Source organism: Mustela lutreola, chromosome 12 (assembly GCF_030435805.1).
Source record: "Mustela lutreola isolate mMusLut2 chromosome 12, mMusLut2.pri, whole genome shotgun sequence".
Lineage (NCBI taxonomy): Eukaryota > Metazoa > Chordata > Mammalia > Carnivora > Mustelidae > Mustela > Mustela lutreola.
In genome coordinates this window covers 55,341,828-55,369,411 of record NC_081301.1, presented here as the reverse complement: position 1 = coordinate 55,369,411, position 27,584 = coordinate 55,341,828, and the positions used below count along the sequence as shown (strand labels likewise).

General features: G+C 35.9%; 1 protein-coding gene across 1 annotated transcript in view; it reads left to right on the top strand.

The window, feature by feature from the left end:
• The first annotated feature begins 419 nt into the window (after nucleotides 1-419).
• LURAP1L (leucine rich adaptor protein 1 like) overlaps nucleotides 420-27,584 on the top strand; it is a 50,863-nt gene continuing 23,698 nt past the window's right edge. Inside the window, exon 1 of the mRNA XM_059141992.1 lies at nucleotides 420-1,435. Coding sequence (XP_058997975.1) covers nucleotides 1,136-1,435 — 300 coding nt within the window. The 5' untranslated portion in view covers nucleotides 420-1,135. The remainder of the gene's footprint in view (nucleotides 1,436-27,584) is intronic.

The window sequence follows — 27,584 nt, the reverse complement described above, 5'->3', positions numbered from 1 at the left end:
TAAATTATTCTGGCCATATAATTCTTCACTTCTTGCAGTGAACTACTGAAACATTTGGTAAGAATTCATTCTGTAGATTCCTACTGAACTTCCTGTGAAATAGTTTCATTTTTCACTAGTGTAGAAGTAGGAAAAGCTTCTAAGGCTAGACTTCTGCTGTATAGGAAGATAGGCGGTGGGGAATGAGACTACCTTTAAAGTCAATCTTCTTCCAACTTTTGTTAACTGTTTTAAAGGTTGTGGCTATCACCGGGCAATTTCGCCAGCAAAACTGAAACTCCTAACACCAGTATTAGGTACCTCCAACTAAAACAGTTCCTGAAACAGCTGCTGGCAACAGGGTGGGGAAATTGCTGCTGCTCTTATTTCCTGTGAAATACGGTACAAGGGTTGGCCCTGGTTTGGTCCACCTGCCAGCGGAGTTTAAAGTTTCCAGGGCTCGGAGGAACACAATGACTTGGATCAAACTGCCTAAATGAAAAGAAGGGCATTTCTGCTACAACAAGGAAGCCGTTAAACTCCTGCTAAGCTAACCATCTCTTTTATGCGTCCATGCACACGACCGACCTCCTCTATCACTGACCAGGGATTATTTCTGACAATCCAGGATATTCCGAAAGCTTGGAGACATATGGCTGGAAAATGAAACGACCCTGGAGTGTGGCCACATCATTACTTTGTGTCGCGTGGTACCAGATGGGCAATCAGTGAATGATGCAGAGATGTGAACGGACAGTTTTATAATGTGAATTTCCCCCCCATAAAGCCAAAACAGACTTCATTTCCCCCTCTTTTGGCTTATAACACTTGGATTTTCTCCTCTCTGCAATATCAATTAACTCAGTTTGGCGGAGGGGTAGCCAAAAAGGAAGAGGATGAAGCGATCTCTAAAATCTTAGTAAGTGTCGGAGGAGCCACAGCCCCCAGGAAACTGCGGCTGCGATCCGCTTCGTCCTGCGCGGATTTCAGGGTTGAGAACACGCACAGCGGTTATGGAGCGGCCGGTACACTCCATCCGCCGAGGATAGAGACCCAGGCGCCGGGAGGGGTCCGCTCATTTCGCCGCAGCCTTGGAGGCCGCTGCTGCCTCTCGTCGGCTGCGTTTCATTACCATTATCCTCGTTCTTGAAAAGTCATGGAAGACGGCCCGCTGCCAGACCTCAGAGACATAGAGCTGAAGCTGGGGCGCAAAGTACCCGAGAGCCTAGTGCGCTCGCTCCGTGGGGAGGAGCCGGTTCCCCTGGAAAGGGACGGGGACCCCTGCGGGGGGAGCGGCGGCGGCGGCGGCTGCAGTAGTAGCAACAGCAGCTGCAGCTTCCCTCCCTCCTTGTCGTCCTCCTCTTCGTCCTCTCCAACCTCTGGCTCCCCCCGCCGTAGCCACTGCAGCGCCCTGGAGAGGCTGGAAACCAAGATGCACTTCCTCAGGCAAGAGATGGTGAGTGTGGTGCGCCAGCTGTGGGAATGAGGGCCCGGCCAAAAGGTGGGGCGATGGGCAGATGGGCCCGCAGAGAGAGGGCGGCTGAGGCTGCAGAGCTGAGTGCAGGGCGCGTGGGAAATGCGGAGTAGGGAAGCGCGCAGGGGGCGCGCGTCTGGAGGCTTGTTTACCCGGGACTTTGCTCGGTCAGGGTTTGCCAAGATAGCAGAGCCTGTTTTGCTCTGTGTACTTTCGATAGCGTCGACTCGGTGCTTCAGACTCTGACCATTTAGCTGCCAGTCCGCAGCCTTCCGGGCAGCCTGCCCACCGAGGGTTTGCAGTCACCAAGCCTGTCTGGGGCCTGCTGTGTGCCGTTCTCACTTTCGGTTCAAAAGGTGGCTCGGTCCTTTGCACTTAAGCAGAAATACTTCCTGGTTTGCCCAGGGGTGGCGAGGCGGGGTCTCTGCCAAGGATCCTTCCTAGCTCACTCTTCCACCACTACCGCCCCCGCCCCTTGGTGCCGCAGCCGCAGCTGTTCCAAGGCCACTGTTAAGCTGATTCTCCACAGCTGGTTCTGAAAACAATGGCCCACTGGTCCTTAGGAATAGCTTGTTTCACTCTTGATCCCAGCGAGCAGGTGATCCCAGGGCCCAGAGATTTGCTAATGACCACTTCCTACCCTTCCCCCTCTCAGTCCTCAATCTGCAATTGTTTTCTGTGTCGCTGGTAAACATTACCTTAAGAGTGGGACAATGAGACTAATACAAGGTCTGAGACTCCTTCTTATTCCGGATGTACTTAAACGGAAAAACTTATTTACTGGCCATGAGTTCTGGGGCAAGTCACTTGGCCTCTGTGAACCTCAGTTTATTTGTACAATGAACTGGTGGGAGGAAATAATTCCTTCCTAAATCCTTTGAAGAAACTAACCACAAAGCAACAGCATTTTCCACTGGCCTGGAGTGGAGGAAAGTTGCAACAGTGGTCTCAGTCAACCCAGAGGACGGCAAGGATTTTCTACATGAAAGATTCTGCCTACTAGGGAAGAATTTCTTTTCTAAAAAGAAATAACGAGAGGTGTTTCCCTAGTTCCTCTGCATTTGGAACACTCAGGAGGTAGTAAATTCCACAGCATAAAGTAATCTTTTACACTTATATAAAAAGCCAGTCTTCAGAGATCTCGCCCTGTGTTCAGAATTTTTAGTATTATCTACATAAAGGTCCCAGAATATCACTCTAAGAAACATATCTCAAGATCTTTAAAGTTGGTCTACCTAAGGACTTTGGTTTTCTATTTCAAGGATCTATTTTCTTCCTACTTGGAATGTTCAGACGTTGAAAGCAAATTACACACACACATATACACATCTCTATTCGTGTAAGTCTGTATATGTGTACGCACATGTGCATTTGTATGTGTATTCATGCACCATGTATAATGCAAATTATTTTATTATTGTATTCATGTTTCACTGTCTAAATGCACACAGGTTATATATTATTCAAAAATGTACTTATTAAGCATTTACTACGGGTGCTGAAAATACAAAATTAAAAAGGCAAGGAGTTTGTTTAAGGCTCTCAAATCTCTTGCACTCATTTGCCTTTTATTATTGGTAGTACATGAAGCCAAGTGTGTTGAAGAACTCCATGGGGGAGGGGGGAATCTGGTTATTTTCAACTAAGGACACTTTCCAGACTTATCTGTTTTTCTTAATGAAAATATCATAGTCTCCCTCAGTCCATTCTTGCTGTTTGTGATTAAGGTATATTAATAAAGGTATATTAAGGTGTGTGATTAAGGTATATTAATAAATACATTTTTAAACAGCAAACAGAAACCCCAACAACAGCAGCAGCAAACTGCTAAATTGACTGTTTGTTATATCTTCTACGTGAAGCATCAGTAGCTACAGGAGAGTTTATGCCAGGACAGATGTTTTGTGTTACAACTTTGTGCTTCACTGAAGGTCTCCAGGAAGAAAGTAAGAACATTAGCCATGGGACTTTAGAGAATAGATTGAGACAGTATATTCCAACTCTTACCCAACTCTTTTGGGTGCTAAAACCCCCAGCTTCAGGGTAACTGGGAAGCAACAGATTTGTTTTTATGTAGACTTGGCAGTTTTCTTATAAACACTGAACAGAGGCAGTTCTGCAGTTCTTCCTGTCTCCTTCTTAGTTCCCCATGTAGAGAAGTTAGAGAACCAGAGTGGAATATGACTTCATTGTGATTTTTGTATTCTTTTCTGCCCTGTACTGTGGGCACTGAGTTAACCTCCTCTGTATTATGCATGACCCCACATTTCATGTTTATTACTCTTAGTTGTTCACAGATTATTCTTCTAGATTGTCTGGAATTCCCAAGCTTTGGGCCTGCCCTAGGAACTCCTTCCCAAGAAACACCTGAGCCAGGCACAAACCTTTCTAGAGACTTGCAGGAATTAAGCCTCCCTTCTTTTCCTTTGAGATGGATGTTGCATAGACCTGCTGGGAGACAGTCTTAACACTGACTTCTTTACATACACATGATTTCATCATTGTCTCTCATCTCCATTTATATATTCATGAAGAATTCCCTTCACTCTTATTTGTGATATTACAATCGCTGCTCTTAGAGGATTACAATCGCTGCTCTTAGAGGTCTGAGAGATGCAGTTGTAAAAACAACTTGAAAGAGATTGAAGAGGGGGGAGAAACGGTTTCTGTTGCCAGACCCCCTAATTAACAGCATAAATAGCACCATAGTCAGTAAAGTTTGTGGGAGAGAAAATATTAGAAAAGAAAATTTGCAGGCATGCATTTGGTACAGGAGGTCAATTTAAGGTAATGATCAGAATGTTTGGAGGAGGAGGCAGATTTTCCCAATATGTAAGCAATTTTGTTTTGAATTTAGAGATAAGGAAATTTGATGATACGATAAACAAACACAGAGATATACATAGGAAGTTTATAATGAAATTGGAAAGAGATGTCAGGCCTCTTGTGCAAAGTCTGTCCAATATGTGTTCACTACTTTTCTGTTCAGAGTGTTTTAATAATTGTCATCATTCGAGTCTAAAGTCATACTGGGAAAGAGGAAATATTTTCATACACGTTTTGCAAACGAGATCATTGTGGCTTAGAAGGCCAAGCTCACACAGCTAATTAGTGAACAGAATCACAACTTGAACTCTTATCTAACTCCATGTACTGTACTTTCCCCCTCATTCCAGTCTGCATATAGATCTGTGATAGCTCAGAACCCCCTCGAGTACTAACGGATGAAGAAAAGAAGTCCTCAGGATGCATCCGAGGGGTTTGTTTTAGATAGAAGTTCATTCATTAATCATAGATTTATTGCATGCCTGCTATGTGCCAGATCTATCTCCAGACCTTGGTAATATACTACAAAATGACTACTTTAAAAAGTCAGTCTTTTTATTCCATGTTCCTAATAGTTTTCATCCATGCAAAGTCTCCTTTTACAAATATTCTTAAGAATAGGACTTTCACCATTGCTTGTGAAATCCTACTCTAAGTTTTCTAAATATCTCATGATATCCAAAATATTTTTTCTAATAAATATAAATAATCTGTCAAAACCTGGCTTTTACTGTTTAGTAATAATTTTATATTGCAGTTTTACAAAATATTCAAAAAGTTTTACTGTTAGTACATCTGTGAAAATTCTTTTCATCAATTTTTCTTTGAAAGAAATTTCAAATTTGCCTAAGACAGAGGCAATCACTAAAGAATCAAAATCTGGAATTGAAGGGTCTTATGCACCCTCTCCAGTTTGCCTTCCCGGATAATCACTGTTGAAAATATCAGAGTAGTTTCACAGGAAGTATACACTACCTGTTGATGCCACATTCTGGTTCCAGTCAGTTATGTATAATGTCAGATTACTAATCTTTAGGTAATACAGTGCCATTATGAAAACTACTATGGAATACTATGTTCTGATTTCCATGTTTTGGCAATTGTTTGCACAGCAGCTGTGTAATATATCTAATAGAATAAACAATCTCAAGCTAGTTACTCATCCTTTCTTACTCACTTACTTATTAAAACATTCAAATACTCCACCCAGTTCCTCAACTCTCGCTTTAAAAAAGTTTTCTAGCCAATTCCCAGGACAAGACACAAACACATTCCCTCAGATGAATATGTATATAATACTAGCAGAATGTCACAGTTTTTATGAGTGGTAGATTTATACTTGGTTTTTGGTTCTTTCTTTTACTGATATTTTCTATATTTTGCCCCCATATGAAATGGCTCGCTGACTTCGTAATAAAAATAAAAGTTATTTTAAGTTCTCTCAAAAAATAATTTCATTAAATTAACTTCAAAATTGCTTTGGATATACTTTAGAATAAGCTAGGAGATTTCTATCACTTGTTCTATAAATCAGTCATTTTTTTCATAATTAGATAGTTTCAATAATATTTTTACTGTTTTATCATTTAACGATTTTTTTTTAAAGTCAGACAAAAATCTAAGAAAAACCCTTAGGTATATAATTGAGAAACTGTAAAGTAGAAAGTACCTTCCTTGATAAGTTCACGAGATAGTGGAAAAGAGAAAATGGGAATATAATTTGGCCAAAGAAAGATTACAAACTAACATGTCAGCAGGTCCGCAATACCATAGCAGAGATCAGACATCCCAGTGGTGAGATAAACAGGTATAGCTGAGGAAATTTTTGACAGTGCCCTAGACAAGGACTTAAAAGTGCTGATAATGATGGGCTTAATATTAGGGATAAAGACATCAAGGAGATGAGGAAACTGACTCCTAATAATGGTTTCTTTTGTTATTACACACACTTATGCTTATTAAATCTGACAAAAATCTTGTTGAAACAGGTTTCCTTACACCGTGGCTCAAGAATTGGCAGCAGTGCACACAAAGGTAGTAATGTCATTTTGCTAGGAACAGAGACACAGTTCAGAAAATTTATATCTAACTCGAAATCAGTGACCTTTCCAAAACCTGATGAACTCCCGCCCTGTACCTAGGAATGTATGTTGAATTATTGGTACATACTTGAAGAACACTTCCTCACCAAAAAGAATTCCCTCCCATTCCAGTCAAGTTGCACAACCATGCTGCCTGACCTTGAGAGACCACGAATCTTATGAGATTTTTTTAAGACTGATTATGTTCATTTCCATGATAGCACAAAAGACCATATGTTTAACCTTCTATTTTGTAGTGAATAACCTTGCATTTAAACGGGTTTGTCACATGTTAAGACTTTAAGGGGTTTTTGTTTGTTTTTTAATACTAATTCTGAATGGCTAGAGTCTCTGGGGTCCCTGAAAACGTGTTACTTTTTTGTTGTTGTTTTTCTTGGAAGGATATTCCTTTTGTTCTTCTTTAAAGGTTATTCCTCAGCTATACCTGTTTATCTCACCACTGGGATGTCTGATCTCTGCTATGGTATTGTGGACCTGCAGGCTTCTGGTCTGGTGGAGCCTTCATGGGTTTGAAGCTACACGGAGAGGTCCCAGTCAAGTCTAGAGTGAGTCAAGATACAATCCATCAGGGCCCAGCAGGTTGCCAAGTCCCTGTACCCCTTCCCTATGGAGACTCTTAGCCCACCTTCCCTGACGGGAGACCTGCCTGGCTTTCAGTGTCCCTCTTTCTTCACTCCCCACTGTCTGGCATTGAGGACATTATATAACCACTGTAGGACTCAGCTTTCTTGTCAATATAGGGATAAAAGCAACTCTATTAAGGCATTGTAGAAGTTTAGTGAAATTATATAAGAAAATCAACCATTACGTGGGCATTCAGAAATAGTAAGGACAATGGCAAAAGGGGTATTATGTCAATGACATGGCTGTTCTGTGGCTCCTACACAATTAGCCACAGATGGGCAGTGTGGTTTTGGGACTGATTCAAACTTAAGCATTTCCTCTACTTGGTTATCATGGCACCTCCCATGTCATTACCTGTTCCACAGAAACCATGTTTCTATATAAAAGTAAAAAAAAGAAAAAAAAAATCATGGGCTTTGCCTAGCTTCATTACAACTGGAAATCTTGATTTTGAGTTTAGATTTTGCATTTATGAAGCAGATACTATGGGCTGAGCATTGTGCAGTGTATAGGAGCCTAGATTAAAGATCCGTGGAACCAAATTTTTGGTTGAGCCTAAAATGTCTGCAAACTGAGACTAGTATTTAGCTTCTTACAATGAAAGCTTTTTATGGGAAAAACGCTATGTTAGTTAAACACTTATGTGCATTATCCCACTAAAACCTTATAATACTCTCAACTAAATATAATTGTAATATCTCCTTTATAGATAAAGCATTGTAGACTATCATTAATGCTCAAACTACCTACACAATAAGGGGGATGAGCAAGGTTGAAGTCAAATCTGAGCTCTAGATCATGATTGTATAGATTACTTCTTATGCTTTAGAATATCTTGATGCACATACTGACACCCAAGATTAAATGTATTTATCCGCTCTTCCAGATTTTCAAAATGTTAAACATGTTAAATTGTATGTTTATTTACTATTTTGGGGAGCAAGGAGCCTGCTTTCTCCTCTCTCTCTGCCTGCTTGTGATCTCTGTCTGTCAAATCAATAAATAAAATCTTTTTTTTTTTTTTAAAGATTTTATTTATTGATTTGACAGACAGAGATCACAAGCAGGCAGAGAGGCAGGCAGAGAGAGAGAGAGGAGGAAGCAGGCTCCCTGCTGAGCAGAGAGCCGGATGCGGGACTCGATCCCAGGACCCTGAGATCATGACCTGAGCCGAAGGCAGCGGCTTAACCCACTGAGCCACCCAGGCGCCCATCAATAAATAAAATCTTAAAAAAAAAAAGATATGGATGAACATATCCAAAAGTCACTTGGTCCCCAGCAACTGTACCCTTTGTTTTTTGCCACTGTCTTCAAGATCTTCGTAAATATTTCTTCCCACTCCACAAAAGCTGCTGGTGAAGGATTCTCTGCCCAGACCAGCTCAAGGCTGAGAACACCGTAATGAAGCTCAATAGTGTTCATGATCCCGAGTTATACAGGCTTGCAACTAGTAGCATTTTGTTCCCTGAGAAATTCTGTTCTGGATAAGCTTGGATCTTAGATAACTCATAGAACTAGGACACTGGGAATCTGACACCATCTTGTATCCATTTGAACAACACCTTCAAGTTGCTGTTCTTCTAACAGGAGCTCTATTATTCTGTTTTTCAGTAGTGATATCAGTTGTACAGGACTAGGCTGGGATTTCCCTGATTATGTGGTTGAAACACAAATTGAGCCCAATATAAATTGTATTCATAGAATTCACAAAAAAGGTTAAATTTTCAAACATATGTTTCAAATATCTCAGTCTAAGCATTAAAAATAAAATCTGAATAACTCATTTTTAAAGCACTTAAACATTGAGCTAGATTTTTATATATAGCTACTATTTTCTTCATTTTACAGATAAGAAAACTATGACTTATAGGGGTTAGATAATTTGACTAATTCGCTATAAGTGCTTTCCCAAACATTCATTCAAACAACTTCCCTGAGCCTGGCTGTATATGTTGGATCCAATTCACCCCCAAACTATCCTATATGGACATACCACGGAGCATGCCCAGTTATTATGAATAAACATTTTTACAGTAATTTCATCACACGTACCAATGGATCTTTTGGTATTCTTTTAAAAACACTATTTTCTTTATTAAATATATGATTTCTTACTGTAAAACTTCCAGAAATGTAGACCTATTATACAAAGAAAAACAGAAGTCCCCCTTCATCTACCCCTGACATCGCACCTGCTCCATATTACTTCATACCTCAAAGGAATCATTTGCTGACAGTTTGGTGTGAATCCTGTTAGGTCTTTTGCTGAATCTTTGCAGCATCTTTGCTGGCCTATATATGGTACATACACATTTATGTAAATTTGGCACGTTTGGATTTTAATTTCCTTATTTTACATAATAGTATTTTATTTGTTACCTGACAATTGCTGAATGTCTACAGTATGCCAGTTAGTATTCTGAATAGTTTTCATGTATTATTTCTTTCTCCCTCTTCACCAACACAGGATGTAGGCACTACAAGATGTTGGGTCATATAAACAGACTCCTGATATACCTTGAGAAATGTTTACCTCGTCAATTTTTATCTTATTCTGTCACATCTACTGTATGCAGCCTAATCAGTTACGAATTAAAAAGAAAAGGTGATTATTTCACTTTTCATAATAAGAGACTGTCCAACTTTAAATGGTTGTTTTAGAAAGTAAATTCTGTTTGTAGAAATCGGACTTAATCAGACCATTCTTCAATTCGAGAAATTACTGAGTGTTCAAATTGGAATGTACTCATTCTCAGCCACATGCCACTTTAACATAATCTTCTAATTGAAGGGTTTTTTCCTGATAAGAATATAAATAAAATTCTAAAAGTTAGACCAAAAGGCTAACATGGTACAACGTGGGGAAGGCAGAATGGCATCTCACAGATTTAGTGTGCCGTCAGTCTTCATGGCTCAAAAACATCGTAGATTTTCTTTTTCAGATTTTGGAATGCTCGTGACAACAAAACAGCTTCTATTCCTCGAGATTAGGCATAATCAGAGCATGTGAGCTTTCTTTTTTTTTTTTTTTAAAGATTTTATTTATTTATTTGACAGAGAGAGATCACAAGCAGGCAGAGAGGCAGGCAGAGAGAGAGGAGGAAGCAGGCTCCCTGCTGGGCAGAGAGGCCGATGCGGGGCTCGATCCCAGGACGCTGAGATCATGACCTGAACCGAAGGCAGCGGCTTAACCCAATGAGCCACCCAGGCGCCCCATGAGCTTTCAATTAAATATTCAATATCTTTCAAGTCAACTCTTGTAAGAAAGTGATGTATAAAACTAAACCTGTAATATATCTCTGAGTAATAAGCCCTCTGTCTGCGAACCATGCAGTAGGAAGCTAGAAGATTGGGGAAACAAGGAATCAGGGCAGGACTGAGATGAGAATTTGAGTGTGTCCTGGCTCTGCTGGACCCAGCACTTTGGGACGGCGCCCTCTTTTAACTGCGTTGGTTGGATCAACCAGCATGGCCATTGCATCAGCCTATATTCTGATACATTTTATTATTCAAGATGTTAATCCTTTCAATCAGGAGATAGTTATATTGGACTGTTTTTAGGGGTGAGTTCTCAACCTGATCTCTGATGTCTTATGATTGATTTCAGATTTTCAAAGGATAATCATTTCCTTCATTTTGGAGTTCTAGGTGACATAGCACATTCCCAGGCATGTCCTGACCCCTCTACTATCAGCATAGCATTGCTTTCTTAGAAAAATTTTTAATTAAAATTTTTTTCCTAGATAATATGGCTTGTCATGTGTGAACTAAAAAATTATTAGCATTATCTACTTGTAATTAAAATTATGGATGTTCTTTTTTTCCCTTTGTATTTTAAATTAGGGCACCTGAAGTGGACTAGAATTAAGTCTTTGACTTTCCATGTATTTGATGAGCAGAATAAAATTATTGTTGTATTAATACTCACCATTAGCAAATTCATAAAAATGTTTTAATGCCAACATCCCGAAGAGTGAGCTATGTCTGTTACAACACTGATTTCTGGCATGGGCTGTTATTTGAACACGTTCCCTGATTTTTTTCTGTTGCAAAACTTGACTACATCATTGTTGTTTTAGTGTCAACAAAACAAAGCTTGAGATCAAAGTTGAGAAGGAAATTTCTTTCCTCATGGTGATGAAGTACAACTTTCAAGCTGCTAAATTCAGAGATCTACCTCTCTTTTGCCAATTTTCACTTCCTAAAGATAACTACTATGAATAATATTTTATATATCCCCCCAAATTTCTGAACATATGTGAGCATACCTATAGTTTCTTTTATGCCTTTAGCTATAATTATAGACATAAATTTGGAAAGGTATATGTATGTGTAATTTTAAAATTGAGACTTAGGAGCTCATGTTGCTGCTAGTTTTCTAGATATAGCATTGATATATAAACATGCATATATACATATATGTATATATACATATTATATGTGATATATATTTATACAATATATATGATATGCACACTGTTTCAAAGCATAATTTACAGTGCTGTTACTTTAGACAGATTGCTGGCAAAGACAGAAGTCAGAGTCACTCTACTTATATAAAAAGATGGCTGTAGGTGAGGTAGAGACAAAGTCAGTAATCTCTAGAAATAGAAGAGAGCATCACAGAATCCTAGGATGGAAAGGAACTTCAGAGATCATTTAGACCAATACCACATGTCTTCCTAGCTAGTTGATCATGCATTCTTCACTTAAATTTCCTCAGTAGTGCATCCTTCACTGGATCCCAAGACAGACCATTCTGTTTTCAGGCACATCTATTCATTTATATTTGTTAACTGGCAATTCTGGTTGTTCATCAGAAGGCACACTCTATAGTCATTCACCATGGGGAGAGGTGCTCCAGCATGTGTGCCTACAAGCCATGGGTTTATAATTTAAAAGATGAAAGCTCCATCAGGTATGAAGTACAGCAGAAGGCGGGTGGATTTCTCATAGGTCTGTATGTATGTAGCTAAAATAAATGACTTCCTTGCCTTCCTCGCAAAATGAAAAAAGAACAGCAACGCAGAGCATTGGTGAGGTTGGAGAGAAAGGGATGTTGAAGGAAACTTGAGAGAGGTAAACTTGATGGCACCTTAAAAGAAGACGAAGAAAAATGGTTCTTCTTGGCATAGCAGTTCTGTTGCCAGTAATACTTCGGTTAAATAGAGACATCTACCCCAAGAAAACAATAATGAATTTGTATAAAAATATAATTTAAGTTTATATATTTGGCATTATGTATGACTGAAAAAACTGGAATAATCCGAATGACAAATAATGGTAGGTTGTTTATATGCAAATGATAGAACTTTATGTAGCTTTAAAATTATATTGCAAAATATTTATGAAAGAGAGAAAATGTTTATGGATATATTCACATACAGAACAAAAGGCTGAAATAAAAGGCCCTACAGTGTTAACAGTGGTATCATATAATGGTACAGTATGATTGGCTTTTTCTCTTTCTCTGTCAAGATCTTTGATTTTATCCAGTTTCTCTGCACAAAGTATATATTGTATGTTGATAAGAAAAATTATAGGTAGATAGAACTTTTTAAAAACTAAAAGTCAGTGAGTATGGGCTTTGGAAAAAGGTAAAGCTGAATTCAAGGAATCACAGATCTTCCTTTTACGAGCTATGTGTCTTTAAGCACATAAAGAATTTAATATATGTAAACTAGTCGGGATTCTGCCTGCTAAATAGTAGGGACTTATTAAACATTGATTTTTTTGTGTCCTTTCATTTGATTAATGACTTAGTTCTTTGATGCTTTTAGGAAACGATGAGACTAGAATTTTTCCTGCTACTCATTTTTTTTCTTCCTTTTATTCTATTTCATAGAAGGGACATGGCAATAGTAAAATACCTTATCTTGCATATCTGAGTTGCTAAATTTGGCATTAGTCATCTCCGCACAGAAATAACACACAGAATGATCAGTGCCCATGTAAGAACGGGCCACTTCAAATTCTGGAACATCATCTCTGCAGAGTAAGGTGAATTAGTAACCAGCTGACTCCTCAGGATTTGGCTCATAGTGGCTGATGTTAATTATGGGCAACTCCACGTTAAGAAGGTAATGGATTCTGATACACTGAAAAGAAATTAAAAAAATAAAAAATTGAATTTAAAAAAAAAAGAAGGTAATGGAATTGACAGCCCCTTTCAGTTATATTTGCAAAGAATTCCACAGTCTCTTCATAAGAGCTTACAGGAATTTTATGCCATACTTCAGTGACCATTTCTCAAAATCAAGAACAGTTGTGGGGCGTAAGTGGAATCCTTCCTTCCTCCTACATACAGTGCAGTTATAATAACTTACATCACTGCTGAGTTCAGACATGTCCTAAGAATATTTTTCAACAGTGCTGTAAGTGGCCACTCCATATCAGTCGGGAACCTGCCTGAGGCTAGCACTCGGTTAGATAACAGGAGTGGCTTTACCTGAAGCGTAGTAGGAGCAATTAGAAGAGCATGCCCTCAATTTCTCACTTCCCCATTGGCTTAACGCTAGAAATTCTCTTCTCACAAAATCGTCTTTCAGCCAGAGCTCTGGAGCCATATGAAAATATGAAATAAGTGGAAGATTTGGGACTGTAGGTGGCATTCAGTAAATATATTTTAAATGTTGGAGACAGTTTCAATACTATTGCCTTCTATTTAAACTACAAGAAAGATTTGAGAGCCAATTTTGTTTCTTTGTTTTGTTGTTGTTGTTGTTAAGTAAGGAAAAAGATAAGGACACAGGAGAAAATAATATTTGGGCATTTTTGTCTAAGATATTTCTCTTGTGAGTCATTATCTTGTACTGTACAACATCGTTTACAAAGTATTTGCATATATGCTATCCTCAGTCCTGGGGTTATGAGGGTACAGTAATAACACATGAATAAGCATTTGCTATATATGTTTTAATAGTGCTTATAGTAATATTTGCTGGAATATAGGACTTGCCCAATAAATATGACTATTAATAATAGGCTCCTGCCTGATTTATTATAGTTACTCAGTCAAAGAAGTAATGAATCAAGCTATACTATTATTATGTAAATTTAGTTTAAAAAACTCAGACAAACTCCTTTTGGGGATTATATTTAATAGTAAAACCCATATGTTGAATCAACAGTGTCGCTGTGTTGAGAATTTGCCAGGAACTATGTCCCAGAAAACCCTGATGAAACAAAATAGAATTTTAACTTTCCTATTCTACTTCTTCACTTTGAGTTTATTTACTTCATTTTTAAAATTCATTTTTGTATTTTCTTTGTAATGTAATACTTGTTTCAATTATTCCTTATTTGGAAATTTAAAAATTAGTTTGGGAATGCCAGAGTAAATATGGGAGAAAAAAGTCAGGATAAGTAAGAGATTTATGGTCTTCTCTGTAAGGTGCTTTTGTCAGAGAGGGAAAATGAACTAGTATATGACAAGGATTATTTTGATATACACTAGACTCATGATGATGAATCCAGATTACATGTTATTAAGGAACAAAGTTAAAGACTTAGAAATGGATCCTGAAATTCTCCCCACTCTGTCTGGTTCTCCTTCCTCCTATCACCATCCACCAGTAGCCTAGGAAATTGTATAAGTTACCACTATGGGTACCAACAAGCATCCTGGTAGAAGGTTAGTCTAGTACCATGGGGAAATAAAATCTGGATTCTCTACACAGTATGCCTAATACAACATAAAACTATTTTCTTAGAAGTCCATCTTGGTATAATTTCTTTGGATTATTAATCAATTTGATTTTTATCAGCATGAGTATTTGCTGCCTATGATCTTGATCCATACTTTGGAGGAGTTTTAGACCTGCTAAACATACAGACTCAAGACTAGACAGTTTTTGAACTTGTTTGGTTACTCAATGGCAGTACTTTTTAATTGCCCTCCTTTTCCAAACACGTCATAATTAACATAAGTGGGATTTAGAGATTAATTTTATAGAAGCAACTGACTACTTCCATTCTGTTGAAATTGAAATCTGAAATGGATTCACATATGATAGGATCAGGAATTTTAAGATCTTAATGATTGTCATATGTTTTACTGATACAGACTATAACTTTAAAAGACAATTTAAAAGACAACAGTTTTGTCCAAAAAAATTAAAAAATTAAAAAATTAAAATTAAATAAAAATTAAAATTAAAAAAATTAAAAAAAATTAAAAAATTAAAAAAAAAGACAAAATTTTGAAAAAGCTTCCTCAAAAGTGTTCCTTCCAATCATGATAAAAAGCAATCTTTTTAGTGAACCATATCTTTACTAGGCACCAAACATGGAAAATCAGCATGCTTTGAAGGGCAGTAACAGCACAAGGAGCTGCCCGAACACTTCTGACTTAACGAAAAAATAAAATGGGTTGAGAATATGGCCATTAGTCATCAGTTAATAAATAACAAGGCTGTACTCATAAGTGGATACTATTTTCTATGTTGGAGCCTTTAAAATAATCATAGCATAACCATCTTATCTCATTGGCATTAGTAAGCAAGTGGGTTGAAACGATTATTATTGGAGTCTGTATGCTGTTTTATTCAAAACCCTAACCATTAATTAGATCTCCTAGGAGCATTGTCAAGTGCTTACAGTGCTGAGTTGGAAATGGAGATACAGAGACTGAATGATTTACAGTAGACCAAGACAAGGCCTAATTTCCCACTTTCCAAACTGGTTGTCCAAGGTACCATGGAGCAGCCCCTATTAAAAGGGGAAATGCATTTCCAGTTCAACTTTAATTCCAAACTTTAAAAGTCCAGGCATCATTACTGAGAATGCTCAGCAATTTCATAACATTAAGTGTTAGGTTATTTTTGTTTGCTGTCAGTCTTGAGACAATATGATTCTATTTGGATTTCACCCCAAATTCTTTAAGGAGAAAAATACTTTTTTTTAAACATCACTGAGTTGATTTTGTGTAACAGGATCAGAATACTTGAAAAATGTATCCTCTATATGGAAATAACCCAATGTTAGCAAAATTCAGTGCTGTTACAATGTTCTAACTCTTTTGAGGAGAAATAAGTTAAGTACCCACTAAGAGTGTCACATTGATTCACACACTTGAAAATGAGTCTAATAAGGATCTATTTGTCATCTCTTGACCTTACACATGAAATTAAATTTTCCCCTGTCAAAAATTTGTTTGCCTGAATTAAATACTGATGATGAATAAATATAAAATCCTCACTTTTAGAGACAGATGGAAACTCTATAGCCACACACTATTTGACTGTACATGTTCACCCTGGACAGTGCTCCTCTGAGGCACCGTCCTTCATTTTTCCTGTGAAGGAAAGATATATTTCTTTCAAAGGAATCAAGTCAATGCAAAACATAATTTTAAGAATCATCTATATCCCATTCCTGTATAAACTCCCAAAGAAATACAAATGAAGCTGAAGACATGGATTTCAGGTTATTGACAAACCCATCAGGTAAGTAAGGCATGAGGTTACTACTAAAACAATAACATTTAATCCCCATGGTATTGAAAAATGTGGTTTAATCCTGAAGTCCATAACCTTAATAAAAGGTAATTTTTATAAGAAACAAATTATATCATAACCATTTAATGCTGTGCCTAGGAACTGTTCTTCTACATCTTGATGTACAAACCCAGTCCCATTTCAGATGTGTCTTGCATGACTGACTCTCAACATTTATTCATGCTGTTCCTTTTGCCTATATCTTTCTTCCTTTCCCACCCTTATGCCTCACATCTCATCCAGTTAGCTCTAGTTTGATATCCTTCAAGCCACCCATTGATAATATAGTATTTTGTTTTCATTTTTTATTGTTTACTCTTTTATATCCCTCACTAGACTGTTTGATCTCTCCTAAGTAGAATCATGTCAACATATATCCTCTCTAGAATTTAGCAGAGTGTAAGAGCTCAGTATTGGAGGAATAAATTAATAAAGCTATTTAGGAAATGACCTTCAGAGAAGTGATTAGAGGGGGGAACCAGTAGGTAGAGATAATGGCTTCAGCAATTTGGGGGGTACTGTAAGCATTTACTGCCTAGGAAACCATAATGAAAATGATTGAAGTAGATAGAGGGTTATGTTGGAGTTAATGAAAATAAGACTGAAGAGGTAAAATAATCCCAATTAATGAGAATACTAAGCTGAGAAATTTGAATATGGTTTGATAGGCATTAAGGACCAATTGTAGTTATTATTTTAGGGAAGTTATGTAATGAAAGCTGTTATATTTTTGTACGCTTAACATTTTTCTTACAATTGTTTCTTGAGAACTAAACCAGTTGCCATGTGTTTTATATTATGGGATCCTTAAAGTACGTTGTATATTTGAGACACTTATAAACAGGAAAGCTCACTGAAAGCTCACTGATTGCTGAAGAATGAAAGTTTGCAATAGAATGAATTTTATAAAAGTATTTTTGGAACAAGAAACAAGAGATTACACTTATGCAAGATATAAATATTTCAAGAATGTTTGTTTCTTCCTATCAGATATAATTCCATAATTCCATAGATATCGTTGATTATAAAATATGCCCTCAATAATTTAATTTGCCTTCATTAGTATGGTGACATTTTCTAAATAAAAAAAAATTAAACATTTTAATCATCCAAATGACATTTATCCATGATTGGTTATTTATATAAATTTTGTTTACGACTATTTGAATTATTTTATAATTAATGGTTTTTCTTTTATTTTTTCAAAAGATTTTATTTATTTATTTGACAGAGAGAGAGATCACAAGTAAGTAGAGAGGCAGGCAGAGAATGGCGGGGGCAGGGGAGCCTTCTGGCCGAGCAGAAAGCCCAGTGCAGGGCTCTATCCCAGAACCCTGAGATCATGACCAACCCACTGAGCCACCCAGGTGCCCCTGGTCTTTCTGATTAAAATGTAATATATGCTCCTAAGTGGTATTTTAGAAAGTACACAAAATATAAGGAGGAGAGGCAAAAACCATGATTTTATCACTCTGAGGCTATTATTATAACTTATTTAATCTTATTTTATTCAAGTATTTTTCTTGTGTAATTTTTCCTTTCCATTGTTGAAGTTATAACATATACTTTATTTTATATCTTTTCATAGTATAACTTTGCTTGACCTTGTGTCATAAATCTTTTCCTATATGTTTTTCCTAAACCTAATTTGCACTGCATAAAAACATTCTCCTTTATGTGCATTTCCTTAATATTGGATACCTTGTTTCTTATATTTTTGTTGTGATGTTATAGTTTGTAAGGTTATTTCTTTAATAATTCTTAGGTTAGGGGAATAAGTGTCTTTCCTTTTGTGACATGATTTTCCTACTCTTGATCTCTTTTTCTTTTGTCACACTGAATATTTGAGTAGTTTTTTGTTGTTGTTTGTTTGTTTTAAGAGGTGCAAGAATGCTGGGTTTTTGAGCTCTTGATATGGAAAAGGAAACAGGTAAATGTGGGCTTCAGAGCTAGAGACATCTAGATCTGAATCTCAGCTCCATCAACTTTCTGATTGTGTGACACTGGGAAATTAGATCCTCTCTGGATTGCAATTTGATAATAATATTTGCCATTTAGAGTTTTTATGAAGACTAACTGAGAAAATACATATAAAATACTTATTGTAGTATCTGAAACTAGTGCTTTATTTAAGGCTCGTTCTTATCATTTATGTTATCATTATTGTTGGTATTTGCTGTCACTATGGAAGTTAACAAGCTAATGAGTGTAAATTTCTATTTGGGATTACAAAAACAATAAGAAAATATTCAAAATAACAAATGCATTATCAACAATAAAAACTACACTACCTTGAAATACATTGCTTCTGGGACTTTTCCTATTTCTGCCCTCAACCAGAAGGTTTACTTAAGGGTACTATGCTTATTTCCCAGAATTCAACATACTACCCACACCTGGTCTTTATCCTACTTCCTGAGCAATGAATTCTGGTAATGGCAAAACTAGCCTGAAAATATGCTATTGCTACTACTGAAGAGTGGCAATGGGAATCACACTCTGATTAATTTATAAAAGCAGCACATAGAGAGTGTTAGGAGGGACCCATGCCAAGTTTCAGCTGATTGCAAAAATAACGTTTCTGAATGAGGGGATAGACAGTGGGGAAAGAAAACAGCTCTTTTTTTTTTTTTTTCACGACTTTTAGAGGAGCCTAGATACAACATAGATTATATCTTTAAGCTGCATCCATGAGGATTTTAATTAGTAGAAAATAATCTCAAATTCTAATGATGGTTTGAGTGAAAGTTTAAGCTTTTATTGTGATAACATCTTTTTCTCTGTATGACAATTTAGGATGAGGTTTTGAGTGTTATATTAATTTAAGAAAATTCATTAAGGATTTTATTTGAATGAGAACTATATATATATTTTTTAATAGATTTCAAATCTAATCCAAACGTAGCCTTATTTAGAAAATTCACACTCAAAGGAAAATATGACTTGGCATCATCTTTGCTACATATATGGCAAACAATCATATCCATTAAAATCCATCTACTACTTCATATAACCTGAATGAATATACTTTTTTTTTCCTTTTTATCATTGGAGTTCATGAATTGTATTTATTAAACCAACTCCAAAAGGATAAAGGAATATTAAAGTTTTATCCTAAGCATCATTCTTATTTCTGACTTGTAATGAAAAGCATGCATGCTTATAAAATTGTAAATTATTCACACATGAAATTTTTGGTGTAATGTTAGGATAAAGTTTCATGTGAGCAAAAATAGTAAAAAAAAAAAAAACCTGGTATGATTATGAAACTGAGTGTTGGGACATATCCTGATGAATTCATCATGTACCATCTGCTCCAATAATTCTTGCCACTACCAGCCGTATTTTGCCAGTGGGTATTGTAGGTTCCTTCTATATTTGCTTGACTCTTTCTATTATGGATTTTTCTACATGGTTATTATAGACAGTACTTTGGCATAAACTTATTAGCAAATTGCAAGTCCTATATTTTATAATGGGACACTTAAAAAACACAGGAAAATTAGGACCTAATAAAGTCCAAATTGTTTTGATTATTTCCTTCCCCATCCTTCTTACCTTCAGTGATAAGGATTGAGAAAAGTGAACCATCCTATTCCCAGTAGCTCTTTTTAAATGTTGTGACCCATCTGTTGCCATATGCCAGGCATCTGCTTTTATCACCCTCATTTGTGGTCCTTCAGTGCTAGAAGTGATGAATTAACTTTGAATTTATGCTAATTTTTACTACAAGAGAACAGCTTATTTGCAAACCATTTAATCTGGCAGCAGTGATTTTCAGTTATAAGTGAATACAAGAAGATAAGAATAGGAATCAGCAACGTATCTTTATTCCCACTACCTTTTTTGAATAGGTGTCTAACTTTTAGGTAATTGTAATACATCTAGAGCTCCATTTCTGTAATAAAAATGTGAGGAGCAATCCTTGATTATAAAATTTGTATTGAATTTACATTCAAGAAAATATGACATCAAATATAACAGGTTAGAATTGTTCATGGATGCTTATTCAAGTCAGTGCCTGTTTAAACCAAGTTATTGAATTCTTTCTTAAAGATGATTTATTTTTATCTAGTCCTAAACTATCATCAGAAAGTGGTTATGTAATTTTAAAGGCTGATGCAATATAAATTCACTGATCAGATTATAATGTAATATTTCTCAACTCTGGTTTTGTGGAAATATTAGTGAATTGGAACCAAACAATCAAGGTGTCAGTTCTCTTTCTTCCACTAAATAGTGATAAATTTGGGACAAGTCATCAATCCTTAGTTTGCATGTCTCTGTCTCATAGAATTATTAACTGTAGTATCTTTTAGCACTAACAAACTGAGATTCTTATGCCTGTCTTTAGGGCATATATATATATATTTTTTTTAACTGAATGGTATTAATCATATATGAATTCATCAATTTAGTTTGTCATATATACATTTAATTCTGAATGCAATATATGGAATATCAATGATAGCAGATATTTACCTTAAAATAGCATTATCTTTAAGAGATGAAAATAAATGGGTCAGCTGGTGGCTCAGTTAACCATCCAACTCTTGATTTTGACTCTTCAGGTCCCCATCTCAGGGTCATGAGATTGAGCCACAGCCAGGGTGGAGCCTGCTTTCTATTCTCTCTCTCCTTTTCCCTCTGTCCCTCCTTAGCACCTCCCCAACACTCACCACTCATGCTCACTCTCTCAGAATAAAAAGAAAGGAAAGAAAAGAAAGAGAAAATAAAAATGACTTAACTAATGTGTATTGTGCAGGTTTTCTAAGCAGAATCCAACATATAAATAATCTTTTTGAACAAGGAACAACCTGACTAGAAACCAATTCAGTCTGTTTCATTGTCCTGCTTAATTACAGCAAGTTTCAGAATCCTCTAATGTGGTGGGCATTTTTTAAAATTTAGGTTATTTATTTATTTTTACCTTGTATTTTTTTTTTGTTGTGTTGTTGAGAAATAATTGACATATATCACTGTATAAGGCATACAGCACAATTGTTTAATTCACATAATATGAAATGATTTAGCACAATAGGTTCAGCTAATAACCATCTTCTCATATAGATACAATAATAGAGAAAAGGAAGGAGGAAGGAAAAAAGGAAAAATATTTTCTTCTTGTGATAAGAACTCTTGGGATTTATTCTAACAACTTTCTATATATTATACAGCAGTGTTCACTGTAGTCATCAGCTTATACATTATATCCCTAGTATTTATTTATCTTATGACTGGAGGTTTATACCACTTTTGGGCCACCTTCCTCCAGCTCCCCCTCCTACCACCCTCCAACTCTGATAACCATAACTCTGATCTCTTTTTCTGTGAGTTTGGGGATTTTTGTTTGTTTGTTTAAGATTCCACAAAAAAGGGGTGTCTGAGTGGCTCAGTGGGTTGGAGCCTCTGCCTTCGGCTCAGGTCATGATCTCAGGGTCGTGGGATGGACCCCTGCATCAGGCTGTCTGCTCAGCGGGGAGCCTGCTTCCTCCTCTCTCTGTCTGCCTCCTTGCCTACTTGTGATCTCTGTCTGTCAAATAAATAAATAAAATCTTAAAAAAAAAAAAAAAAGATTCCACAAAGAAGTAAGACAGCCATATTTATTTTTCTTTTCTCTGTCTGATTTATTTCCCTTAGCATAATGCCCTTAAGGTCCATCCACGTTGTTACAAATGGCAGGATTTCCCTGGTGTTTTGTTTGTTTGTTTGTTTATGGCTGAATGATATTCCACTGTATATATATATATCCACTCATCCATTAGTGGACACTTAGGTTGTTTCCAAGTCTTGGTGATTGTAATTAATACTGCTGAGAACATGGAGATCAAATATCTTTTGAGTTAGTGTATTAATTATTTTTGGATATATTTCCAAAGAGGAATTGCTGGATCATATGGTAGTTCTATTTTCAATTTTTCAAGGATCCTCCCTACTATTTTCCATAGTGGCTCTACCGATTTGCATTCTCCCAGTAGGGAACACAGGTTTCCTTTTCTCCCCATCCACACCAGCATTTGTTTTCTCTTACCTTTTTGATAATCCCTATTCCAGATGGCCAGATGTGAAGTGATAGCTCACTGTAGTTTTAATTTGCTTTTCATAATGACTAGTGATGTTTATCACTTACTCATGAGCTTGTTTCACTTTTTGGGGGAGGTAAGAGAGAAATGTCTCTTCAGATCTTTTGTCCATTTTTTTTTTTAATTGGGTCATTTTATTTTATTTGCTAATGAGTTATATGAGTTCTTTATATGTTTTGGATATTAACCCCTTATCAGGTAATATGGTTTGCAAATATTTTTTCCCATTCCATAGATTGTCTTTGTTGATGTCTTTTGCTGTGCAGAAGGTTTGTAGTTTCATTTAGTCTCACTTTCTGTTTTTTATTTTGTTGCTTGTGCCAGAAGTGTCATAGCCAATAATTCATTAACAAGACCTCTGTCAAGGAGGTTTTTTTCTTTCTTTTCTTCTAGGAGTCTCATGTTTTCGGGTCTTATGTTTAAGACTTTAATCCATTTCAAGTTAATTTCTATGGGTGGTATAAGATATGGGCAGATCCAATTTCTTTTTTTTTTTTAATATGTGAATATCCAATATACCAACCCCATTTATTGAGAAGATTGTCTTTTCTCCATGAGTATTCTTGGCTCCCTTGTCAAATATTAATTGACTCTACATGCTTGGGTTTATTTCTGGGCCCTCAATTCTGTTCCATTGATCTATTTGTCTGTTTTTATGCCGGTACTATACTGTTTGGTTACTATAGTTTTATAATATAGCTTAAAAATCAGGAAGCGTGATACCTTCTGCTTTGATCTCCTCTCTCAGGATTTCCTTAGTTTTGGGGGGTCTTTTGTGGTTCTATATAAATTTTAGGAATGTTTTTTATATTTCTGTAAAAACTGCCATTGAAATCTTGATAAAGATTGCATTAAATCTAAAAAAAAAAAAAAAAGATTGCATTAAATCTATAGATGGCTTTTGGTGATATTGGTATTTTAACAAAATTAATTATTTTGTTCCATAAATACAGGGTGTCTTTCCATTTACTTGTTTTCTTTGATTTCTTTCACCAATGTCTTATAGTTTCCAGTACAGTGATCATTTATCTCCTTAGTTAAGTTTATTCCTAAGTATTGTTTTTAATACTGTTGTAAGTGGGATCTATTTTTTTATTTCTTTTTCAGAATTTTGTCATTAGTATATTGAATTGCTACTGATATCGTATGTTAATTTTGTATCCCCCAACTTTCTGAATTCATTGATTATATCTAATCGTTTTTTAGTTGAGGCCTTAGGATTTTCTATATATAAAATCATGGATATTTTAACATTAGTAAGTCTTGCAATTCATAAGCACAGACTGGCTTTTCACTTATATGTTTTTCTTCAATTTCTTCCAACATTTTATAGTTTTCAGTGTACAAGTCTTTTACCTCTCTGGTTAAGTTTATTCTTAAGTATTTTATTCTCTTTGACACCACTATAAATGGCGTTTTCTTATTTCCTTTCAGATTGTTCATTGTTACTGTATAAAAATGCAACTGAATTTTGCATGTTGATTTTATATCTTTTGACTTTGCTGAATTTATTGATTAGTTCTTACAGGGTTTTATTTTTGTAGAATTTTTAAGGTTTTCTACATGTAAGATTATATCATCTATAAGTAGACATATTTTACTTCTTCCTTTCCAATTTAGTTGCCTTTTATTTGCTCTTGTTAGAACCTTCAGAACTGCACTGAAATGGTGATACAGAATGCAACCTCCCATTGTTCTTAAACACAAACGGAAATTTTTCAGCTTTTTACTGTCATGAGGTGTGCTTTTCATTTATGGCCTTTATTACATTGAGGTAATTTTCACCTCTTCCTAGTTTGTTGAATGTTTTTATCATGAACGAGTGCTGAATTTTGTCCAGTGCCTTTTCTGCATCAATTAAGATCATCATGTGTTTTTGGCCTTCAGTCTGTAATGTGGTATATTTAATTGGTTTTCCTATGTCAAACTATCCTTGCACTCTGGGAATAATTCCTACTTGGTCCTTTTAAAGGTGTTTTTGAATCTATTTGATAGTATTAGTTGAGGATTTTTGCATCAGTAATCAGAATTTGTAGTTTATAATTTTATTTCCCTGTCGCATCTTTAATTTCAGTGTCAGGGTAATGATGCCTCATGAAATGACTTTGGAAGTATTCCCTCCTCTTCGATTTTTTGGAAAAGTTGAAAAGGATTGTGTTAATCCTTCTTTAAATGTTTGGGATAATTCTTCAGTGAAGCCATTTAATCCTGGACTATCTTGTTTTGGGGAGGTTTCTGATTGCTGGTTCAATTTTTCTACTAACTAGTCCTAGCTATAGGGGAAGAAAACGTTCTCGTCAACACTCTTAGGATCCCCAGCTGTATCTGAAAATTATATGAACAAAACATATTAACAGGAATAAAGCATGCATATGTATTTAGCATAATCTTTGCATGACATCGGAGCCTACATAAAGAAATAGGAAGAACTGAAGAAATGGCTAAACCCGAGTCTTTTTATGTTAGGTTTGATGAAGAGTAGACAGTCATGGAGAAATATGGCAGGTCAAAGGGTATGACCTAAGTGTAATAAACTGGGGAAACTTAACAAGTCCTGTTTGTTCAGATTCTTCTCAGCATTCCCTTGTCTTTGGAGGTAAGAATGCTTTCCTGGAGACAGGGAGGGCACCTCTCACATGAAAGTTTATGACCTGTTTCAGGAGAAGAATGAAGGAAAGCGAGCAGAGTAACCTTCCTGCTTCTGCTGTTTTCTCACACTAACTTCTTCAGCTTAAAATATTCAATATATCAAGGTGCTGTGGTGGGGGGCAACCTATCCTAAATGCCATCACAGGTCTATTTACATTTTTTTTTTATTTCTTTATGATCTAGTCTTGGTGGGTTTTGTGTTTCTAGAAATTTACCCCTTCCATGTAGATTATCCAATTTGTTGGCATATAATTATTCACAGTAGTCTCATAATCCTTTTTCTTATTTTTGTGGCATCGGTTATAACGTCTCTTCTTTAATTTCTGATTTTTCATATTTAAGGTTTTTTTTTCTTAGTCTAGCCAAGAGTTTGTCACTGCTTTTTAAAATCTTTTCAGGAAACCAACTGTTAGTTTCATTGATTTTGTTTTGTATTCTCTATTTCATACATTTCTCTTCTAATCTTTTTTGAAATGCCCTCTTGTGCAACATTGATTTCTCTTTCTTTTTCTAGTTCCTTGAGGTATAAAATTAGGTTGTTGATTTGAGAAATTTTTCCTTTTCTGATGGAGGTGTTTTTATTGCTATCAAATTCAGGGGTAAACTGAATTTTATTGATCACCATTGAGCTAGGCTTTATGCTACATGTGTATCTCATATAGTTCTTCCAACCATACTACCCTCCTAATTAAGTGTATAATAAACGTTATTTTATGGATTCAAAAATTGATGTAGAGGAAGTTATATGTCCAACTGCTCAGAATATAGGAGCTAATTAAGGGAAGAATTATATTTTATCCCTGTCTTTAAAGATCAAACTCATGTTCTTTATAGGGTATTACTCTGTCTGGGAGACAATTTCCCTACAGTGTGTCATTTGGAACTTCATAAGGATATAGAAAAGAAATTCCCAAAGATGCCCAAAGGGGAAAAAAAAGTATATAAAATAAAACAAAATCTACTGTTCTTTAGTTGATTTTAGGTGAAATTTTTCTATTAAGTAGTATAAAAAATGTGTGAGCAACAATCTGTTAAAATCATCTGAATGGCTGATTCTTTGTAAATTAATGGAAAAGTATCTCTCTTCTCAAGCTAAAACAAACAGGTACCACTAATTTTTATTTAGACTAGGCATAAAATTAATTGGGAAACTTAAGGGGTGAAAGGAAATGAAAATATTTAGGGCTTTTACATAATAAGAATCACATTCTTATTCTTGGTTAAAAAAATATATAGAATAAATGAAACAAGATGGGAGGGAGACAAACCATAAGTGACTCTTAATCTCACAAAACAAACTGAGGTTTGCTGGGGGGAGGGGGGTTGGAAGAAGGGGGTAGGGATATGGATATTGGGGAGGGTATGTGCTATGGTGAGTGCTGTGAAGTGTGTAAACCTGGCTATTCACATACCTGTACCCTGGGGGTTAAAAATATATTATATGTTTATAAAAAATAAAAAAAATTAAAAAATATATATATATTTTTTCTCCCCAGTCGTTGCATAAACTGAGATGTGATGTCCTAATTATAATAATCACACAGTAGTACCACATAGTATATTTCATCCAAGAATATCTTTGATCCAAGAACATCTAATCTCGCCACAGTCTATAACTAATTGAGTTTAACTACATCTCTCGGAAGTAGCATCAGGATATTATTTTAAAGGTGGTTATGTATATTAATGATGGCTAAAGCTGTTAAAGAAACTTGCTCCCGGTGAAGTGAATTAGGAGTTATTGGAAGTATTTCTTAGACATCTGTATTCTTGTTCCTTAGAATGGAGCAGTAGTCAATTTTTTTTTTTCTAAAAGGAAGCATGAGAGTCTCAAATCATCTTATCATTTTATGAAATTTTTACTGCATTAACTTCTTTAAACTGATACAAAGATATAATTTAAAAAGGAAATCCTGCTTTAAGAATGTTTTTAAGCAGCACCTGGATGGCTCAGTGGGTTAAGCCTCAGCCATAGGGCGCCTGGATGGCTCAGTCTTTAAGCATCTGCCTTTGGCCCAAGTCATGATCCTAGGGTCCCGGGATCGAGTCCCACATTGGGCTCCTTGCTTGGCAGGAGGTCTGCTTCTCCGTTTCCTACTCCCTCTACTTCTGTTCCCTCTCTCACTGTCTCTCTCCATGTCAAATAAATAAATAAAATCTTTTAAAAAATGTTTTTAAATAGACTCATTTAAAAGAAAGTGTGTTTAGTAATTAAGTTAGTAATATTTAATATTATTGCACTGGAAAGGCATGTAACAAATTTCTTTTGTGTCCAATTTAAAAAAAGCAGAATAAACACACACTTCGGAAAAACTTAAGTATGTCCCCAGATAAGGAGAACAAGTCAAAA